At 39.4% G+C, this 17,039-nt stretch overlaps 1 protein-coding gene across 5 annotated transcripts in view; it reads right to left on the reverse strand.

Annotated features, from left to right (window-relative positions):
* Nucleotides 1-16,798, reverse strand: part of PIK3CA (phosphatidylinositol-4,5-bisphosphate 3-kinase catalytic subunit alpha) — a 36,731-nt gene extending 19,933 nt beyond the window's left edge. For 2 of the 5 annotated variants that reach the window (XM_057379713.1, XM_057379708.1), the window contains exons 1-2: nucleotides 10,096-10,169; nucleotides 905-1,318 (exon numbers count right to left, since the gene is read on the reverse strand). In XM_057379713.1, coding sequence (XP_057235696.1) covers nucleotides 905-1,256 — 352 coding nt within the window. In that variant the 5' untranslated portion in view covers nucleotides 1,257-1,318; nucleotides 10,096-10,169. Of the gene's footprint in view, nucleotides 1-904; nucleotides 1,319-4,127; nucleotides 4,198-10,095; nucleotides 10,170-16,627 lie in introns of those variants that run through there. The other 3 variants (XM_057379711.1, XM_057379712.1, XM_057379709.1) reach the window with 3 other exon arrangements.
* Between the last annotated feature and the right edge of the window lie 241 nt (nucleotides 16,799-17,039).

Here is a 17,039-nt window from a genome sequence, read left to right on the forward strand (position 1 = left end):
TTTCCTAAAGGGACCAGAAGAGCTGTGAAATCTGATTTTTTCTCAAACCCTGGCAGGATTAGTGGTAGCTATTAGGACCATAATCAACTTTGCTTACAACTGAATGACAGCTATTTTTTTTTAATGACCTACATTATTTAAGAACTACACCAAGCACTCCAAGAGATACTGAACTTAAGCTCTTTGACACAGATTCATGTAATAACAGTCAATTTCTTTCAGGTCTTCAGTCTCGGATGTAATTCCATTTACTTTAATGAGATTACCTGGATAAATCATCMTTTATGCATGAGTGTTCAAACGGAAAATTTCAATTGTGGTGTTGCATGGTTACCTAAACACTGCTCTCCCCAAGTCCTGAASAGGTTCAGCTTTACAAAACAGAAGTAATTTAGTTATGATGCATTCACCACAATTAAACAATTTAATGATTAGGAGTACCTCAGAACATGTATTTCCAGTTGACAAATCTCTGCCACTGCAGTACGCATCCATTAGCAGCGAAACAGGAGTGTGTATGTTTGTACTGCCTGAATTTAATACTTAACCAGGATGTTGGACAAATGCCAGATTCCCTGTGCTTCCTCAATAGATCATGAAAAATGATAAACTACTCCAGCGATAATTCAAAACATCACAATTTGTTTCCCCTCTGCATCTCCAACCTCAGGTGTTTTTTTCCCTCCTCTCCCTATGCTCTTTGGTCAGAAGGGGAAGAGTGAAAAAAACTAATTTCTGAAATTCTACTTTCTAAGTAACTTTGGAATTTGATGCAACAACTGAAAGCTAAGAAATGCAAATTTGACAGATACATCTGACAAACACAACCCATTTCAATTCCTTGTACTTCGAAAAGGATAATCAGTTAAACAAATAAATTGCTTAAAAGAAAAGATAATCTTACCTATTTCTCTATTAAGTATCTTTTCTTCTCTGTTACCTACTGGTTCAATAACTTTTAGGAAAGGCTGAAACAGTCGCAGATCACAAAGTCTCCGTGTTTCATCAAAAAATTCTTCTCTTTCTGCTTCTTGTGTAACRCTTACAAAAATGTAAGAAGATTCATCTTGAAGGAGCTGATAGAGAGGGTACTTCCTTGCTTCTTTGAAGAGTTCATGTTTAATAGTCAGTAAGGTGGCCTCACGGAGGCATTCTAGAGTCACTATCATTCCATTTGGGAGGAGACATTCCACCAGGATCCTGGGGGGCATCAAGTGGATGCCCCATAGTTCACCGGATGATGGCCGCGGAGGCATTTTGATGTCTTGGGATAGCTTTGTACTTCAAGATTTTCAAGCAGGGTTTCGTACGTGCAGACCTGAGGAAAAAAATCAGAATTTTAATTAAAAAATCAGAATTGAAAATATAACATCTCCAGGAATTTCAGATAATGCTATTCAAACTAATTTTAGATGAACATTAATACTCATGGCTGTTATTTTACATTAATAAATAAGACTTGATAAAAGTGATGCCTAAGAACCTGCATTTCAATCTAAATATCTACAAAAACAAAAAAGATGATAACAGAATCATATTTGCTTAGAAAAAATGSTAATATACATATGGTCTTAARAGCAGAGGATTTTTKTTACCTAATCATGAACTTCATAATTCATGAGTAGAACACTTCAATAGCAAGAGGGATGAAAATATCTAATATTCAAATTATCACAGAATTTTTAAACAAATCTCAAACTCAGTTCTTCACGTTTTTTATTTGGAAAGAGAAGCTCTTATTATGATTTAGATGGTACAAACCACCAGGGMTTTTAAGTTTAGCTAAACCAACGCTTCCAAATTTTTGAAACTTTTTTTCTCATCTCAAAGCTCTAAAGTATTCAAACAACACTAACGTAAGAGTTATAAATATTTACCAGAAGCTCTAAACTTAATTTTAAGAMTCCATGTTCACATAAAACTTGGCTGTGGCTATTTCAGATCAGTATAAGCTACTTACACCAACAACGAACCCTTTTTTTCATGAATGAGACAGAAGAATTGAGCCCCACTAACACTTTGTAGCTGGGCTTGTTTTATTTAGTGCTAATGCCCTGTTCCAGTTCCCTTTGGCAGCTGCATGAATGTCTTTGCCAAGYCAAGGGAAAGGAGGGGAACACGTGTGACCGTCTATCTGTGGTGCTCGTGCCATCTTAGAGCAGAGGAAATGAGAATGAGAAAGAGAGAAAATGAGAATGAGACASAGTATGAGAAACCAGAATCTGGACACAGCAGAGATCTTTTACAGCCCAGTGGGTAAGGGGAGATGCCAAAAAGAGCAGAACTACCAGGCAGGCACACTATGATACTTGACCAATAAACACTCCTAATCCCTACACATTTTTAATTTCCTTAACCCGAGGCAATATTTCTGTATTTGCAAAAGAAATCCATCGAGAACTGAGTTTGGTCAGAATGTTTTCACACACAAACTGTTGGCATCCTGTGACAAAWGCAAAGAACACTTCATGATGCAAAATATTTGCTCTTCTTTGTTCTGAAGCCKGATACTTTCATCCAGTATTCTGGATTTTTTTTATAATGAAACACAGTTGCTTATCTTTGCATTAATTAATTTTAGAGAGATCCATCATAAAATCATGAAATGTTAAGGGGTGTAAGGGACATTAAAGACCACCTCATTCCAACCCCCCTGTCATGGACAGGGACACCTTTCACACTATGCCAGGTCACTCCAAGCCCTGTCCAACCTGGCCTTGGACACTTCCAGGGATGGGGCAGCCACAGATGCTCTGGGCAACCTGTGCCAGGGCCTCACTATCCTCAGGGTCAAGAATTTCTTCCGAATTTCTTCCCAATATCTATCTAAATTTACCTTCATTGAGTTTGTACCCATTACTCCTTGGCCTATCACTACAGCCACAAACCYTCTTAGGACTTCCCCTGCATCTCAGTTTCCTTAATAACAGAAAGGAAGGGAAACCCACAAACCAACAGTTTCACATCTCTTCTGTTCAATCCATTTTCTGAAAGCTCTCACTGTGGAAAAGCAAAGGATGCTATGCTTGCTGTTTGCTCAGCAAATTTTAAAGATACGTATTTATATAAAAATGTATTTCTGTATATATGAATTAAATTATGCATATAAAAATTCATACGCAACATTTCATATATAAGTAAAAAATWAAAATCATCCTCCCTTATGCACTAGTGTTTCTTTTCTGAAAAGTTTTCTTCCAAGTACATCCAGTACCTGCTCTTGCCACACTTCAGTTCTTACAAGGAAACATTAGAATGAAAATGATGTTTTCCCAAATCCACTACTTCCTAAGCAACTGTGAGCAGCAATAGGGTTGTCTTTTTTAATCCCTCCTTTRTAGTTGTGGTTTGGGCTTTTAAAAATATCCACATAAGTACTGAAGTGCCACYGCAGATTTATAAAAATGCTTTTCCACTAACACCTCATGCATATTTAGAAAGGCTTTGCAACTGACTACTTTTTAAGAAAGAGCTTAAACAAGCTGTTTTATTTCCCTCATCATTGTAATAGCCTCAGTGAGCGGATGCTGAAATGGAAAGTTCTCAGCACACTCAGTGTGTTTAAAGAGACAAGCTTGGGAAGCTTACCAATTACAAAACMTTACCAGTGAACCCAAATAACACCATTTAGAGTAACTTGGAGGGCTCCCAGTCACTGATAACTATCCTCAGCTTACGATAAAAAGAAATACACAAGATAAATGGCATCTTTTAGATCAGGCAAAATATGAACAAGACTCCATCTCCGTATCACTGAATCACATGCCTATTTACATTTCTTAACTGCAAACACAGGCAGAAGCACATCACTGYTACGGCATAAACCCAGCACAAAGGCCCCAAACAAACAAGAATATGCAGTCATATGAGCCTTCCTGTCCACACACACACAATGACAGCATAGATGGACCACAACCAAATTAAATATTCACAGCACAGACTTGARTTTATACCAGCAGCCGTTTAATTTCAGTTCCACAATCCTGCTGAGGCTCCTCTGAACTGTAAGAGCCAAATTCTACCCTGCCCAAGGCGTGTGTACTCACTCCCCACCCTGSTGGCACCGGGGCTCCCTAAGCCGGCTGGTTACAGGGTCAGATGGATGGAAGAGGCAGAGAACAACTCACTTTCCCTTTCTTGTGCTGCCTTCTGTTKCTTCAGCTCCTTTCATGAGAAGCCCATGGAGTCAGCCTAATGAAGGTTTACACTGAGGGCTGCCTGGCTGCAGCAGTGAGGATGGAGCCTGGTGACACTGCGAGCTTTCCTCCCTCCCCACCTGCAACTGCCAGCAAAGAAACACAGGCAGGAGTGAGGGATACACACACATCAAAAACGTAAATCCTTTTAGCCAAGCATCTCTTCAAAATAAACATCAGCCTTGGCTTCCTTTAGGAAYACAAATGTTAAATGACAACTCAACCCCTTTTCTTTAAAAAGTTTCAAACGGGTTCAAACATGACATCCCAAAATCTACAATTTTTAGAGCAACTGCACCAAGACAGCAGCTTTTGTTTTAAGCTGGGATATGGGCACGTGCTGGAATGATGCATGCAGTGACACTGTGTGCACATTCATTTCGCTTGCACATGTAAGCACGCCTCCAGGGTTTGGATTTGGAAAGCAAGAATGTAAACAGAAACAGTTTTGAAGTATAGCTGGCAGCTTGTGTTTCTGTGTACACTTTCAAATCTGGAAGGCTGCCTGGAMTAAATAGAATCAATTATGTTCTTCGACAGTAAAAGGACTGTAATTTTAAGGGAATTCTAGAGAAATGTTATTTAAATCAAACTAAGGGGACAKGCAAACACTTCAAATGAACATTTCATCACACCTGCAATCCCTGACCTTCCTAAAGCATCTTAAACKTTTTTCCCTTGTCAAAAGCTTTGGGACACCTGGACTTGTGCAAAACAACCTCAAGTTTTGAGATTCCATTCAAAAGAATAAACATACATGAGGGAAGAGAGCAGGAAGATAAACAACATACCTTCCATAATACAGATTCCAACTTGGTTCCAGATACTTTTACCATATGAATGCTAATTTGTACAATCTGTTTTCTTAYAGAAATTAGCTATCATCTGATATATCTGACATAGTCCCTTTTTAAGAATAAGAGATTCCAAGCTTAGAAAATTCRGTTTTGGTAAACCATGACAGTTTTATCACCTCGCAGATGAAGGCACACTCTGCATGTCAGTGGGCCAATCTAGGGGAAGAAAATATTACTGTTCACTTTAGCAGACTTACAGTTAAGCTTGTCTGTCATCAGCACAAGCACCTACAGCGACTCTTCAAGCTCTGCAACATCTTCCATCTCTAAAATACCAACAGCAAAAAATGCAGCCAGCACAAAAGGATGCAAGAAGTGCACTGTCCTGTAATATCCTACTGAAGTACGAAGGAYGGGATGCTTTTGCAAAGAGGTACACACATCCCAGKGACTGGGAACTGAATAATCTGCACYGCTACATATCAGCCAGTGYTTCAAAACCCATTCAAAAGGGCAGACTAAACACTCGATACAATTTTATCAGCCCACATTTGAAATTGAATGAGTCATTCACTAAACTGCTACACTTTAATTGAAGTCCATTAGTTTTTCCAGTCACAAGACAAATCCCATCTCACTGTTTTTACAGACAGGATGTAGCAACGTTTTATAATAATTTATGGCATCTTTGCTCATTAGGATTTGTGTCTGGATTTGATTTCTTTTCCAGGTAGAATCTGGTTTCACCCAGATTCCTAGCATTGCCTTCTATTCATAAACAATCCAACTGTTTATAGATTCTGATTTACTGCGCACTCATGCGTACGTTAACTGATTTTCCTGATTCTCTATTAAACTGACAGAACTACCAATTACACATATGACCCCAAATAAGCTTTTATAAAGTACTGTGGAATCATCAAAACAGAAGCGGTGAATCTGTACGAATAAGAGTCCTGGAACRAGAACAACACTTTTCAGAATGCAAGAGACATTTCAGCCTTTCTAAATGCCAAAATTCTCAACATTATTCTCAACATCAGACACATCAGGCACTCTAAAATATGAAGAGAACTGGGCAGAGTTGTCTGTCTAATTTTGCTGCTGTCCAAACCTGCTGTGTGGTGACAGTAAGRCTTGCCCCAGACTAGATATTTTCAGTAGTCTCCTTTTGTTCTTCCTGTTTGCCAAGCTGGCCCTTTTCCAGAATCCAGGAAKACTASCACAAAGATGTCTGAAACTGTCCTCCATGAAAACATTATTGCTCACAGATTTAACTGGTAGAAATACTGCTTTGTTCAGAATAGAAAGCAACAGACTGTTGCACAGTCATGTCTTAYTTTGTACATATTGCTTTCATCCCTATTTCCCAGAAAACATGCAGATACCCGGAATTGCTTATCTGATCACAAACAGCAGCCCAAGGGAAGCAAACAGGAGGATTTAACACTGTCAAAAACATCCTAGCATTTAGTTTCCTTCTGAAACAAGCAAATATTTCCAAACACTACCAACTTTATTTGTTGTTACCTACTTCTTCTACCCTTGAAAAACAGTGCCGAGTACAAATGCCTTGTTCTAGACAGAGCTAAAGCCCCCTAAAATTATTGGCAACATCTGTAGACTAAAAGTACAGAAGAAATACAATCAATCTTTCCTGTGAAGGTAAAACCTCAATCAAAACTAGTGAAAAGCAGTTTGACTTTAGTTAGAAATGAGAATATGGTGTGGTCGGTTTCAGAGGTGTTCTCTCCAAAGTTATCTTACATCTAGATTTTTTTTTTTTTTCAGAATACAATAATCTAGTAGTGACTTGCAGATACTATGAATAAAATTAATGGTGAGGTCATCATGAAAAAAGAACTCACTACAAAGAACTGCCCAAGAGGAACTGTGTGTGATAGGTTGCTGAAAAAAACACAGGATCAAACAGCTGAACCMAAGATGAYCAGTTTAAAAAGATTTACTTTTGCTGGAGTATTTTCTTTTCCTCTCCAAGCGAACCAAGAGACCTTTGTGAATTCTTATTCTCAAATCCCCTTGCTCACCCTCCCCCATCTATGAAGGCAYAGTGTTTATAGCTTCACTCGGTGTCTGGGAGCCATGAAAACAGGATCACGAGAAAGAAGCTTTTGCAAGTTGCTGGTGACCTCCAGAACTCCCACTACGATAGTGCCTTTTCCCTAGGGATCCCATGACATACCAAAGGCAGAATATCTGTCCTAGAACATTTTCTCCCAGCTAAAGGCAGAATTTTTTCTCTTTGTTAAACAAAGGAAAGCCTGGAATGAAATTTTCCTTTTTAGCCCAAAATCATTCAGTAATTCTATCTCTAGCCCCACTTCAAAGGAACGGATGTTGTTATTTAGAGGACTAGTAGTCATAAAGCACAAAAAAGAATTAGAAACGCAACATATCATCTAYTTACACTTCACATATCTGCTTACTCATTATTTCAGCAATTAGCTTGGCTTGCTGTGTAGCAGGATGAGAATTACCTTCCCACCTGGCTCTGTGCTGGCTGGAGCTGTTCCTCCAGTCAGCTGTGAGCTCTGAAGGTCAGTGAACAGCRCTCAAATTCTTTCAAGCTGTTTAAATCAGAAATCTTAAAGTTTGGCAACAAAATCAKAGCAACGTGCCATTTTGTACCCATAGAAATAAGGTTTTCCTCTGATCACATATTTTTGTTCAATACTCCATTTCATATGGCTGACAAACATTGTTTTATGTGAACATCAGAAAGAACAAGAAGCCAAAGCACACCACAAAACCTTACTCTGCTCCTTGCTACAAATAGTAATAGTTTCAGTGTCAGCTTTCACATGCAGTTCTGCTTCTGGAAATTATTGCAAGACAATGTAAGCAAAAGCTTACTTTAGAATGTAACTAATGAGACTAGGTTTGAAAAGTAAGAAATGTTGATTATATAAAAAAAAATATTCAAAAATCCACCTTAACTAATGCTGTTTACTTTTCTTTCCATGTTTCTTCCCATCCTCCCACCTTCCTGGGATATTTGGAATGCAGACAGTAAACAGGATCTTTAAAAACAGGAAGTSCTGGCACACAGACAAGGAACCAGAGCAGAGTTATTCCAGGTGTTCTGTGCTCTGGTCTAGTCTGAATCCCCACCCAACATGAGCAGCTGTGTAGCAGACCTGTAACTCAGATCCTGGACCTTTTCCAGTGCTGATCTCCCCCAGACTTGTCACCTTGGCTTTTAGAAGTAACTGCTGCAGCACCACGAACCTCCAGTTGCACTGAGGAAGAGGAAAGATTTCCTCTCCCACCGGCCCTACCCAGAAAGGCAGGGAAAGAACYGCAATAAAATTCCGGAGATACTGCAGACCTCACACAGCTACACTTGCCTCTCTAGCACAAGCCACAGATCAAAAGGGTTCAATTATTAATTTACATTTATCTTTACACAGAATAGTCACACTGGGAGCCCTTTCTTTACTAAGAAGCAGCTGAAAAAGACATCAGACTGACTTACAGTATCTTGTTTACTTCCCATGTAACATTTCTTAGGATGCAGTCTGGCAGCAACTTTAAATTGAGAKAAAGGATTTCTGCTGTTCTACATTACTCCAGACTCCGAAAACAAGTAATGTATAAACCAAAAAAAAAAACACTTTAGTAGGAGTGGCAGTGGATAGCATTATTCTTCTATCTTCACAGATTTTTAATACTGAGCCTAGAACAGTTCTGTAATCCAAATATAAATTAGTTTTCCATTTACTCTATCTGAACTGACTTCTGCAGCCAAATAGTACTTAACAGGAGTATGGGTTTAGTCTGCATGGACTTACTGAATTCAGTTAGCAGAAATCATTATCTTTTATTTACTGGCAAGAGAGGATAACATGCAGCTTCATTTTTGTTAGCGGATTTGTAAGGAASCACATGCCTCAGCAAAAGCCATGGAAGTAGGTTTTTTTATTTTTCTCTTTGTTTAAACTCCTAAACCAAAAAACAATGCTTTCTCCATTGAGCTACTCCTTAGCTCCCTTCTCAAAACCATTTGTTGGGAGAAGGAAGTTTGCAGCAGTTAGCACAAAGCACAGCCACTGTAATGAAAAAATTCAATTCTGCAGCAAAATACATTTGTCCTCTAAAGAGCTGAAACTCACCCAGTTCTTAGCAGGCTATCCTGTAGAAAGATACAGAATAAGACAGCACCAAACAAATCCAGTTTGGTGCAAACCCTGCCCTGTGGAAATTGCTGTCTACTTCCACACCAGCTACAATCACAACAGGAAAACACCACAGCTTTTCAAGGGTCAGTCAGAAATGAAGCCCTACTCACTATCAYTTGTTTGTGATAAAGAGTCAGTGGTGATAAACTAAATATTTAGCAGTAGATGATAACCCTGATGAAAGGTAAATAGCAACAGTCTTCCATAAAATATTTTCAACAGACCAAGACTGTCCTGCCTACCCCACATCAAGTGGGGATAATGTTCAGCTGCAAAAAATTTGGCACCACTAATTGCTCCCRTCAGGCTTCATCTCCCTAAAGGTCACAGATCACATGGATGTATTGCACCTAAGCACATTGGAAAATTGGGCCTCCCATGTGAAACAACATGGCAAGACCAATTTCCAGATTTTGTAAACTTATCTGAATGCTTCATATAAGTTCCAAAGAAACCAAAGTTCTCTGAAAGCTTAAGGAGCATTTCATTCTTGTTCTAGCTGTTGATGCTGGTTGAACAGCACTTTTCTCTGCATTTACAGGTTGGATACCACAATCATGATGCTCAAGACGTCAATACATTTGCATTTGCGTTCAGCAAGGGCAAACAAACATGATTCACTGTCTGTGTGTGTCAGTAGGCCCTGCACCCTTCAGCCTGAAGCACAAAAACAGCTCTGGTAAACTGGGACATGCTTCTTCAGCGTCTTTARTCAAATATTTACCATTCCCATACATGACTGTTAGAAGCATCTGTTATGGTCTGATGTTGAAGTCCCCTGTGCAAAATTAGGGTGCAAACGAGACCAAGTACCTGTTTGACAATACCAAAATTACTCTGCCACATTAAGTTTATAAGGGGAAGAGAAGAGAGAGAGAGCGAGTGCAAGCAGGAGATAGTTACCACCATGGATCCAACGGTGTCCTATCAGTCCTTCAGCATCCGGAGCTTCTTCACAGCAGTGAGAGAAACTGATGCGGCTCACTCCGAGTSGCTTTTATACCATCCCTCATTAGCCTGAGGCAGGATGGTTCCTCATTAGCGTGATGAGTGGGCGTGGCCTCACCATTGCACAGGCTCAGGTCGTTAGTGGTCATTAAGGGTCTGCTGTGGGGGTTGGGCAAGGCACATATGCCCCAAATCAAGGGTCCTGATTGTGACCCCACTCCTTGGCTTGTGCAGTTACACACTTGCTCTCTAACTCACCACAGCAGAGTGCTCCTATGAAAAGCTTTGGGTTGGGTGGGAACTGAAACTTCCTTTTTGTGGCTTGGGCAGAGACAGCCCTGGTGCTTCTGCAACAAGTTTCACCCCTGAGCACGTCTTTCTGTCAGTTGCTGCAAATGTTTCTAATCCTTTCCTTACAGCACCTGCTCTGCAAACCATGTTGTGTACCGAAAGCATSGTAAGCATGGGGCTACTGAGACATGAAGCTGTGTTGCTGTGAGTCTCTTTTTCCTCTACTTCAAGCTGCAACCCAAATTGGTTCCTTAACAAGGTCAGGATACCAGCAATTTGTGGTTGATGCGTCTGAAAGAAATGGATAGTGTTTGCCTAAACAGATAACGCTTGCAGTGAACATGAACTTTCCAAAGAAGTGACATAAGCTCTTAGGTATTTAAGCAGTGACTATCAGTCACATCTCTGTGGTARTTTAAGGATTTCCCAGCTTCCCAGTTTAGAAAGTCACTTTCATATCCACATTAAATGGTTTGAGACTAAGGCATATGCAGCCTACTGGTCCAATCAGAGCTCTGTAAGAGCGATACATTAAATCAAAAGGCCATTATTTCAAAAAAGCCAAAGATGCTGGTAGTAATCAGTCACTGCCATTGAGAGAACTTTACACATCTGCCCAAATAAGGAAGCATTTTTTAATACATGGATAGTTATTTTGAAATATGTTATTAATGTTTTTGTAGGTGTGTACATTCAAAAGGTCTGAAAGCAGTTTTCAGCCTGGCAAAGTTAACTCTGGAATAGACCACAAAAGCTTAAGTGTTCTGCATTTAATTTCCACCCCTTAAAAAACACCAATTAGGGAAGACMATCTATCTTGAAAATCATCTTTTTTGTTGTTTAAATAAATAACTTGCTCACATACCAAGACAACAAGAGATTGGAATCTATAATCATGGTTACACTTCTCATATCAGCCTGAAGTTGTTTGCRATACTGTGCTATCTGCTGATGTACAGTGAAAAGCTTGGAAAAGAGGTGATGAAAGAAGACTTGAAGAGCTGGATTACAAAGCAATTTGACAACATATTTAAGAGTTTCCATACTTAGGGATAGGTTTTGCTATCCTTTTCTTCATGTATCAACTCTGGCATTTTATTGCTCGTTGGTTTCTGTTTCCCTCTTTATCTCTTGTTGGTAGTTTTGCCATTGCTCCCGAACCGTCAAAACATCCACACTGGAGCTATCTAAGATCAAGGCAGTGCTGCTGAGCAGTGATAATGACATCAGTGCTTTATACTCCATTTCAGAGCAAGCTGGGGAGGAAGGCAAGTTATTAGAATTTTACTTGTCCAATCTTGGTTGAACACGAGAAATAGAGTAAATCTTTACCTTCTCAAATAAAATGTTAAAATCAATTAAAGCCCTTTCTTTTAACTATCATTCTCATATCCAAAACTTCATGTAACTGTGTAAGCTTATCCTTTCCAACAGCAGCATTACAATTTAAGATATTACTATTTTACACCAAAACACAAATGTAATTTATCATAAACCAATCTTTGTAAAAAACATGCTAGACTGGCAGCGGAACTCACAGGCACATCCTCAATTATCCACCACAATCAAGACTACTCCAGATGTCTGGTTGTTGCTTAAGAATTACCCCTTTCATTTAAACACCAGAGGCTTTCTTGGGACAAGTGCTCTTTTATAGTACTTAACACCTTAAAATTGAAGATTTCAGAAGTGACAGCATGAAACTGCAAGGAGATAAAATACAATATATTAATCATTTTGTTCTATTAGATACAGATCACAGAACAAGCATGCATTTCTACTTATGGCTGATTAGCCTCAGATGAAATGCTGAATCTCAAATATTTCCCTTCCAGTCATGTTCTAAGTGTCTTGCATTTTGAGGATGCTCAAGAACTTGTTTCTTTGTTGACTGCTAAGAGCTAAGAGAAGGAATAAGGTTGCAACAAAGAGTAACTTTTTATTCACCAATTTAGTGTCCTCTGCAAGGAGCTGACAGTKTAAGACATTTTTCCACGATAACAAATGTTGTTTCAGCAGAAAATCCATGGAAGAAGCATGATCCAATTTAACAGTAAGAGTTAAAAATCAGGAACAGTCTTGGAACATATTGGGCAAGAGTCATTCATCACCATTAACTGCTAGATTAAGTATTGGCAAAAGACTGACTAACAAGTATGGAAAAAAGAAAAACAGTGAAGTCTTAATGACAGATAAGTTTTCTGACATATTGTACAAACTAGGAGGCAACCTTCCAGTTTTCTTTTTTTTCTATTTGAGAGAAAAGAACCCAAGGGACGTTTCTCTTAATTTCTTTGCCTTAGAGAAGGGTCATAATATACMGTAAATAAATGTGACTCAGCTGCCTCAAAATTTCAGGGAATTTAGAGTCACTCAATTCAGTAAGTCTCCTGTGTTCAACAAACATGCTCAGTGGTTCACAACCCTCAAAAGCTACATTTGCAAATGTGTCTTTGATCAGAAGGTGTAGACAAAAGTGCCAAAGTTTTTCTGTATAAAAATCCATGACGGTAGGTTAATTTAAAGGAACGTATCAACGAGTAGACAAAAATCCCAAACAACAAAACCCAGTCTCTTTGGGGTTTATCTACCCCTCTACTGGTAAAAAGYAACAGGGCATGAAACCAGAGATCACTGAACCTAAAGTTGTACATTTGACCSAACTGTTTGTTCTTAAACCAGACTGAAGTAGCCRCTTCCATTGCTGCAAGTCAAGCAAAAGCTTCGCCACTGCTCCATCATTTCTCCCTCTCAACTTGACAAAGGTAAGCTGGCCTCCTAGAATATAGTTTTTACATTTCTGGAGCTCAGGTATGTGAACATAGTTTTCCAAAGACAGACCACAAACATTCCCAGGGAGTTTACTTAGCAGGCACAATTGACCAAGTGCTTTTATGCCCTGCTTTGCTGGCTGTAAGAACAYTGGAAATAGAGAACAAGTGATGATGTCTACTGTCCCTCACATTAYTGTTTGAAATACAGGCGTCTTAGACTGCCTTTCACAATATCTGTGCCCAGAATTAACTAAAAAATACTTTTCTAGAATTCAAGTGTACATACATGCCATATTAAACAACATATGTGCTGCAAAACCTTAAAGTATGGCTAAGACTCAGAAGTCAGCTGCAGAATTACATAAACTGTACTCAGTCTGCTGCATTTCCATTTGACAAGTTAATGTACAGGATTTACAAAAATGCCTCTTTTCCTTTTTTTAAACCAGTTTCATTCCCTCTACCCCCTAGCTGGGCTTGGTTTTGTGCTGGGTTTTTTGTTTGTTTGTTTGTTTGATTGATTGAGTGGGTTTGTTTGTTTTCATTTTGCTGAAGTTAATACTATACCAGTGCTGCAAGAGGAAAAAAAAGCCCACCAGTTAATACTCAGAGTATTATTTCTGGTTCATTTACCACTTCATTAACCATTCAGCAATAGATCTGTAGAACAAATTCAGTAGGGAGGAATCTCTGGAGGTTATCATGACCAACTCCRTAATCAAAACAAATCACATACATTTGTTGACCAATTAAATATAGAGAGAAACAAATCTATTTTTTCTCTCCACTGCTCCCATTTGGATTAGGATGCTACAAAGAGATAATTGTAACAGAATTCTTGGCTATGACACATTCAACTTAGAGACCAAATGAAAATTCCCATCCAGTTTTAGCATAAATATTTTTGTGGCCTCTTCTAGTCATAGCTACAGACAGGAATCATCCACTCGGAGCAGCTGGATGTCTGGCTTTTTAAAAGGATGTGACAAAACTCCCACAAGCRTGGAATGCAATGCATAAAAAGCTGCAAAAACCCCAAACCTTAGCTCACTCTAGAAGTCACATCTGTTCTCCAGTTAGCCAAAATGCAAACTCTTATCCTTTCCCTGCTGCTCCCCTTCCAACTCCATCACACACACACAAAATGCACATATGGCCCACTTTTTCTCAGTGGGGASGATTTACAAACCATTAAGTAGTAAGAAAAAACTTCCTTTTTAATGGTATTTGAAGACTAAACTAGAATGACTTGTTTTGCAGCATTATTCTTGTCTAGCTATAAATACCAAAATCAGTTTCTGTATCAGTATTGAAGTTAAAACAAGGTATCTTAGCTTCCCCTCACCCAAACACAACACCCCTCAAATGTCCTATTAACTACAATCTTCATTAACCTTCATTAATGTACTCAACTGGGCAAAACAAAGCTCCATGACGCCAACCTAGGGCTGCTATTATTTCTGGAGTGATTTGGAACTAATGTATCATCATCCCAATTTCTTTTTTTCCCAAAACAGAAACAAACAGCAAACAAAACCAACAGCAACAGTCTTCTATTTGGAAGTGAACTGATAATTGCAAGGTGTTCAGGGTATTCCTGACACCCAGAGATCCTGCACCAGAAGTCTCAAAGATTACATAATGAGCTGAGTTTTTATGTACAAAACATAAGAAAGCAGTTTTTGCAGACTGAATGTCAGCCTTTGGCTTGTTGTCTAGTCACCTATTGATGGCTTTAAACCAGAAGGAAATTAAAGTTTTGCTGATCACCAAGGTTGTTTAAAAGTTGTACTATGCATGAGCAAGCCACACACTGAAATCCAAAGATCTGTGGATCAGAAAGTCCATTCCTTATGTCACAACACCTTTTAAAGGTCTTGTTTTCTTCCAACAACTGGAAACCTCTTGTCAATTTACTTGAGAGTAAAGCATGAACTCCTTGCTGGTTGCAGAAATTTGTATTCTAAAGCTTTCAGCAACTTTTAAAAAGTGAGTTATCCAGGCAAAGGTATTCCCCTTGCTCACAGAAAGCAGGAATAGTGTGATTATCAGAGAAACAGTTGACTAAGTATTGAACCACTTTATGACTTCCAATAAAGCACAATTGCTTTGTAAACAAAGCARCTACACCCCCTTTCCCAAAGAATACTCCAGAAAGAAGGGGAAAAAAAGAAACAAAATTCCAAAAAACCCTCTCAGAGCCATGATTCACAGTACACTGCAACAAGAAACAGACCAAATTTGTCATTGATACATAATAACAATTTGGAGCACCCAAACAATTACAATACACTTTGGCATGGATTTGTAGGCTGGGATTCGCCTGCCCTGAAAAAACACGAAATGATGTCTCCAGGTTGCTRAGAATGGCACCAGGCTAACACCTAGGAAATGCAGGGCATCTCACCAGTCAAATCCAACTGCAGCCCTGGAGTTGCTGTATTTATTGTCTTAATGAAAAAGTAGAATATTTCATGGATCCCRTAGGAATTGTGTGGTTTCATAAATTCCTCCATGAACAGTATGAGCTTGGTCGATGTGTGGTTTGTCTGCATTGGTTAAAATATGCTTCTAAATAAGTAATGACCCTGAAAAAGTTTTCCAATGCTATTGTTTCAGAATAAAGTTGTTTATTGTGAAGCTCTCAGCTCACATGGGACTTTATTTTAGAACAGCCTATCCAGTCAGTTCCTCATAGCAGAAAGACTATTAAATCCCTTCACCCTGAGTACTGGAATATTCCCAGGAGCTAACAAAGTTTACACACAAGAAGTGAACTTTGATTATTACACTGGATTATAGAATTGCAGCATGGAAGCAACAAGTATGAGTACACCTCTATAAATTAACTGTGAGGTGGAAGAAACTAAAGAATGAGTCAGACCGTGATGGGAAAGTTTCTAACTTTATCCAATGCGAAAAATTTGAATGGCTGGTATAGCTCAAAGCAGAGATGTGAAGGTACAAATAAATAAGAGAACAGAATAGATTTCTTCTATTAAGTTCTACAAAACCCAGACTCAGAACTCAATTTATCTCACCTCTATGAGTTTGCTGCAGAATTAGATCAAGAAAAGCTTCATACTCCCTATTTTCTACTTTTAAACAGATACTTTCCTCCTGCCTGTTCTGAATAGGCACTGCTTATAAAGTAACCTTTGTTCAATCACATCTTTAGTCAACAAGAAGAGAAATACAAACACAAAATATAAAAATTAGAGACATATCCATAACAGCAACAGAAGTAATTGACCTGATACCTTAATAACTGTAGAAATACTAAAAACAGCGACAAAACCCCAAAGACAAACAAACCGGCAGCGTGTGTTAGTTTGGCCAAAGTTTTGCTAATACAAAGTCTACCAGAAAATGCACAAATACCGGTAAGAAACAKCAGTTTCATATCTAACATCAGTACAAACCGATCTCCGGGCAGCATGAAACAGGACAGCAGGTTTTACAGGCAGCAGGGATGAGGCGCTGCCACTGTCAGCCGAGCGCATCTGGAAGCGGGAGGTTTTGTGCCAGGATCCACACACACACACCCATCGGGAGAGGCTGTGCTCCAGCGAAATCAACCAGCCCCATCCCCGGCACTGCCGGAGCGCATTCACAGCGAACAGCTCCGCTCCAGGGGTGGAGGCACCCTCACTGGAAAACAACAAGCCGCTATTCTTCCCCTCCCGGGTCACGGCCCCCGAGCACCCAGAACGCGGGATGAGGCGGGGGAGCTCCCTCAGCGAGCGGAGCCCCCTCAGCGAACGGAGCCCCCTCAGGGAGCGGAACCCCGGGAGCGGAGCCCCCTCAGCGAGTGGAACCCCCTCAGCGAGCGGA

Source organism: Malurus melanocephalus, unplaced genomic scaffold, assembly GCF_030028575.1.
Source record: "Malurus melanocephalus ecotype Western Australia unplaced genomic scaffold, MMel_1.1 scaffold_417, whole genome shotgun sequence".
Lineage (NCBI taxonomy): Eukaryota > Metazoa > Chordata > Aves > Passeriformes > Maluridae > Malurus > Malurus melanocephalus.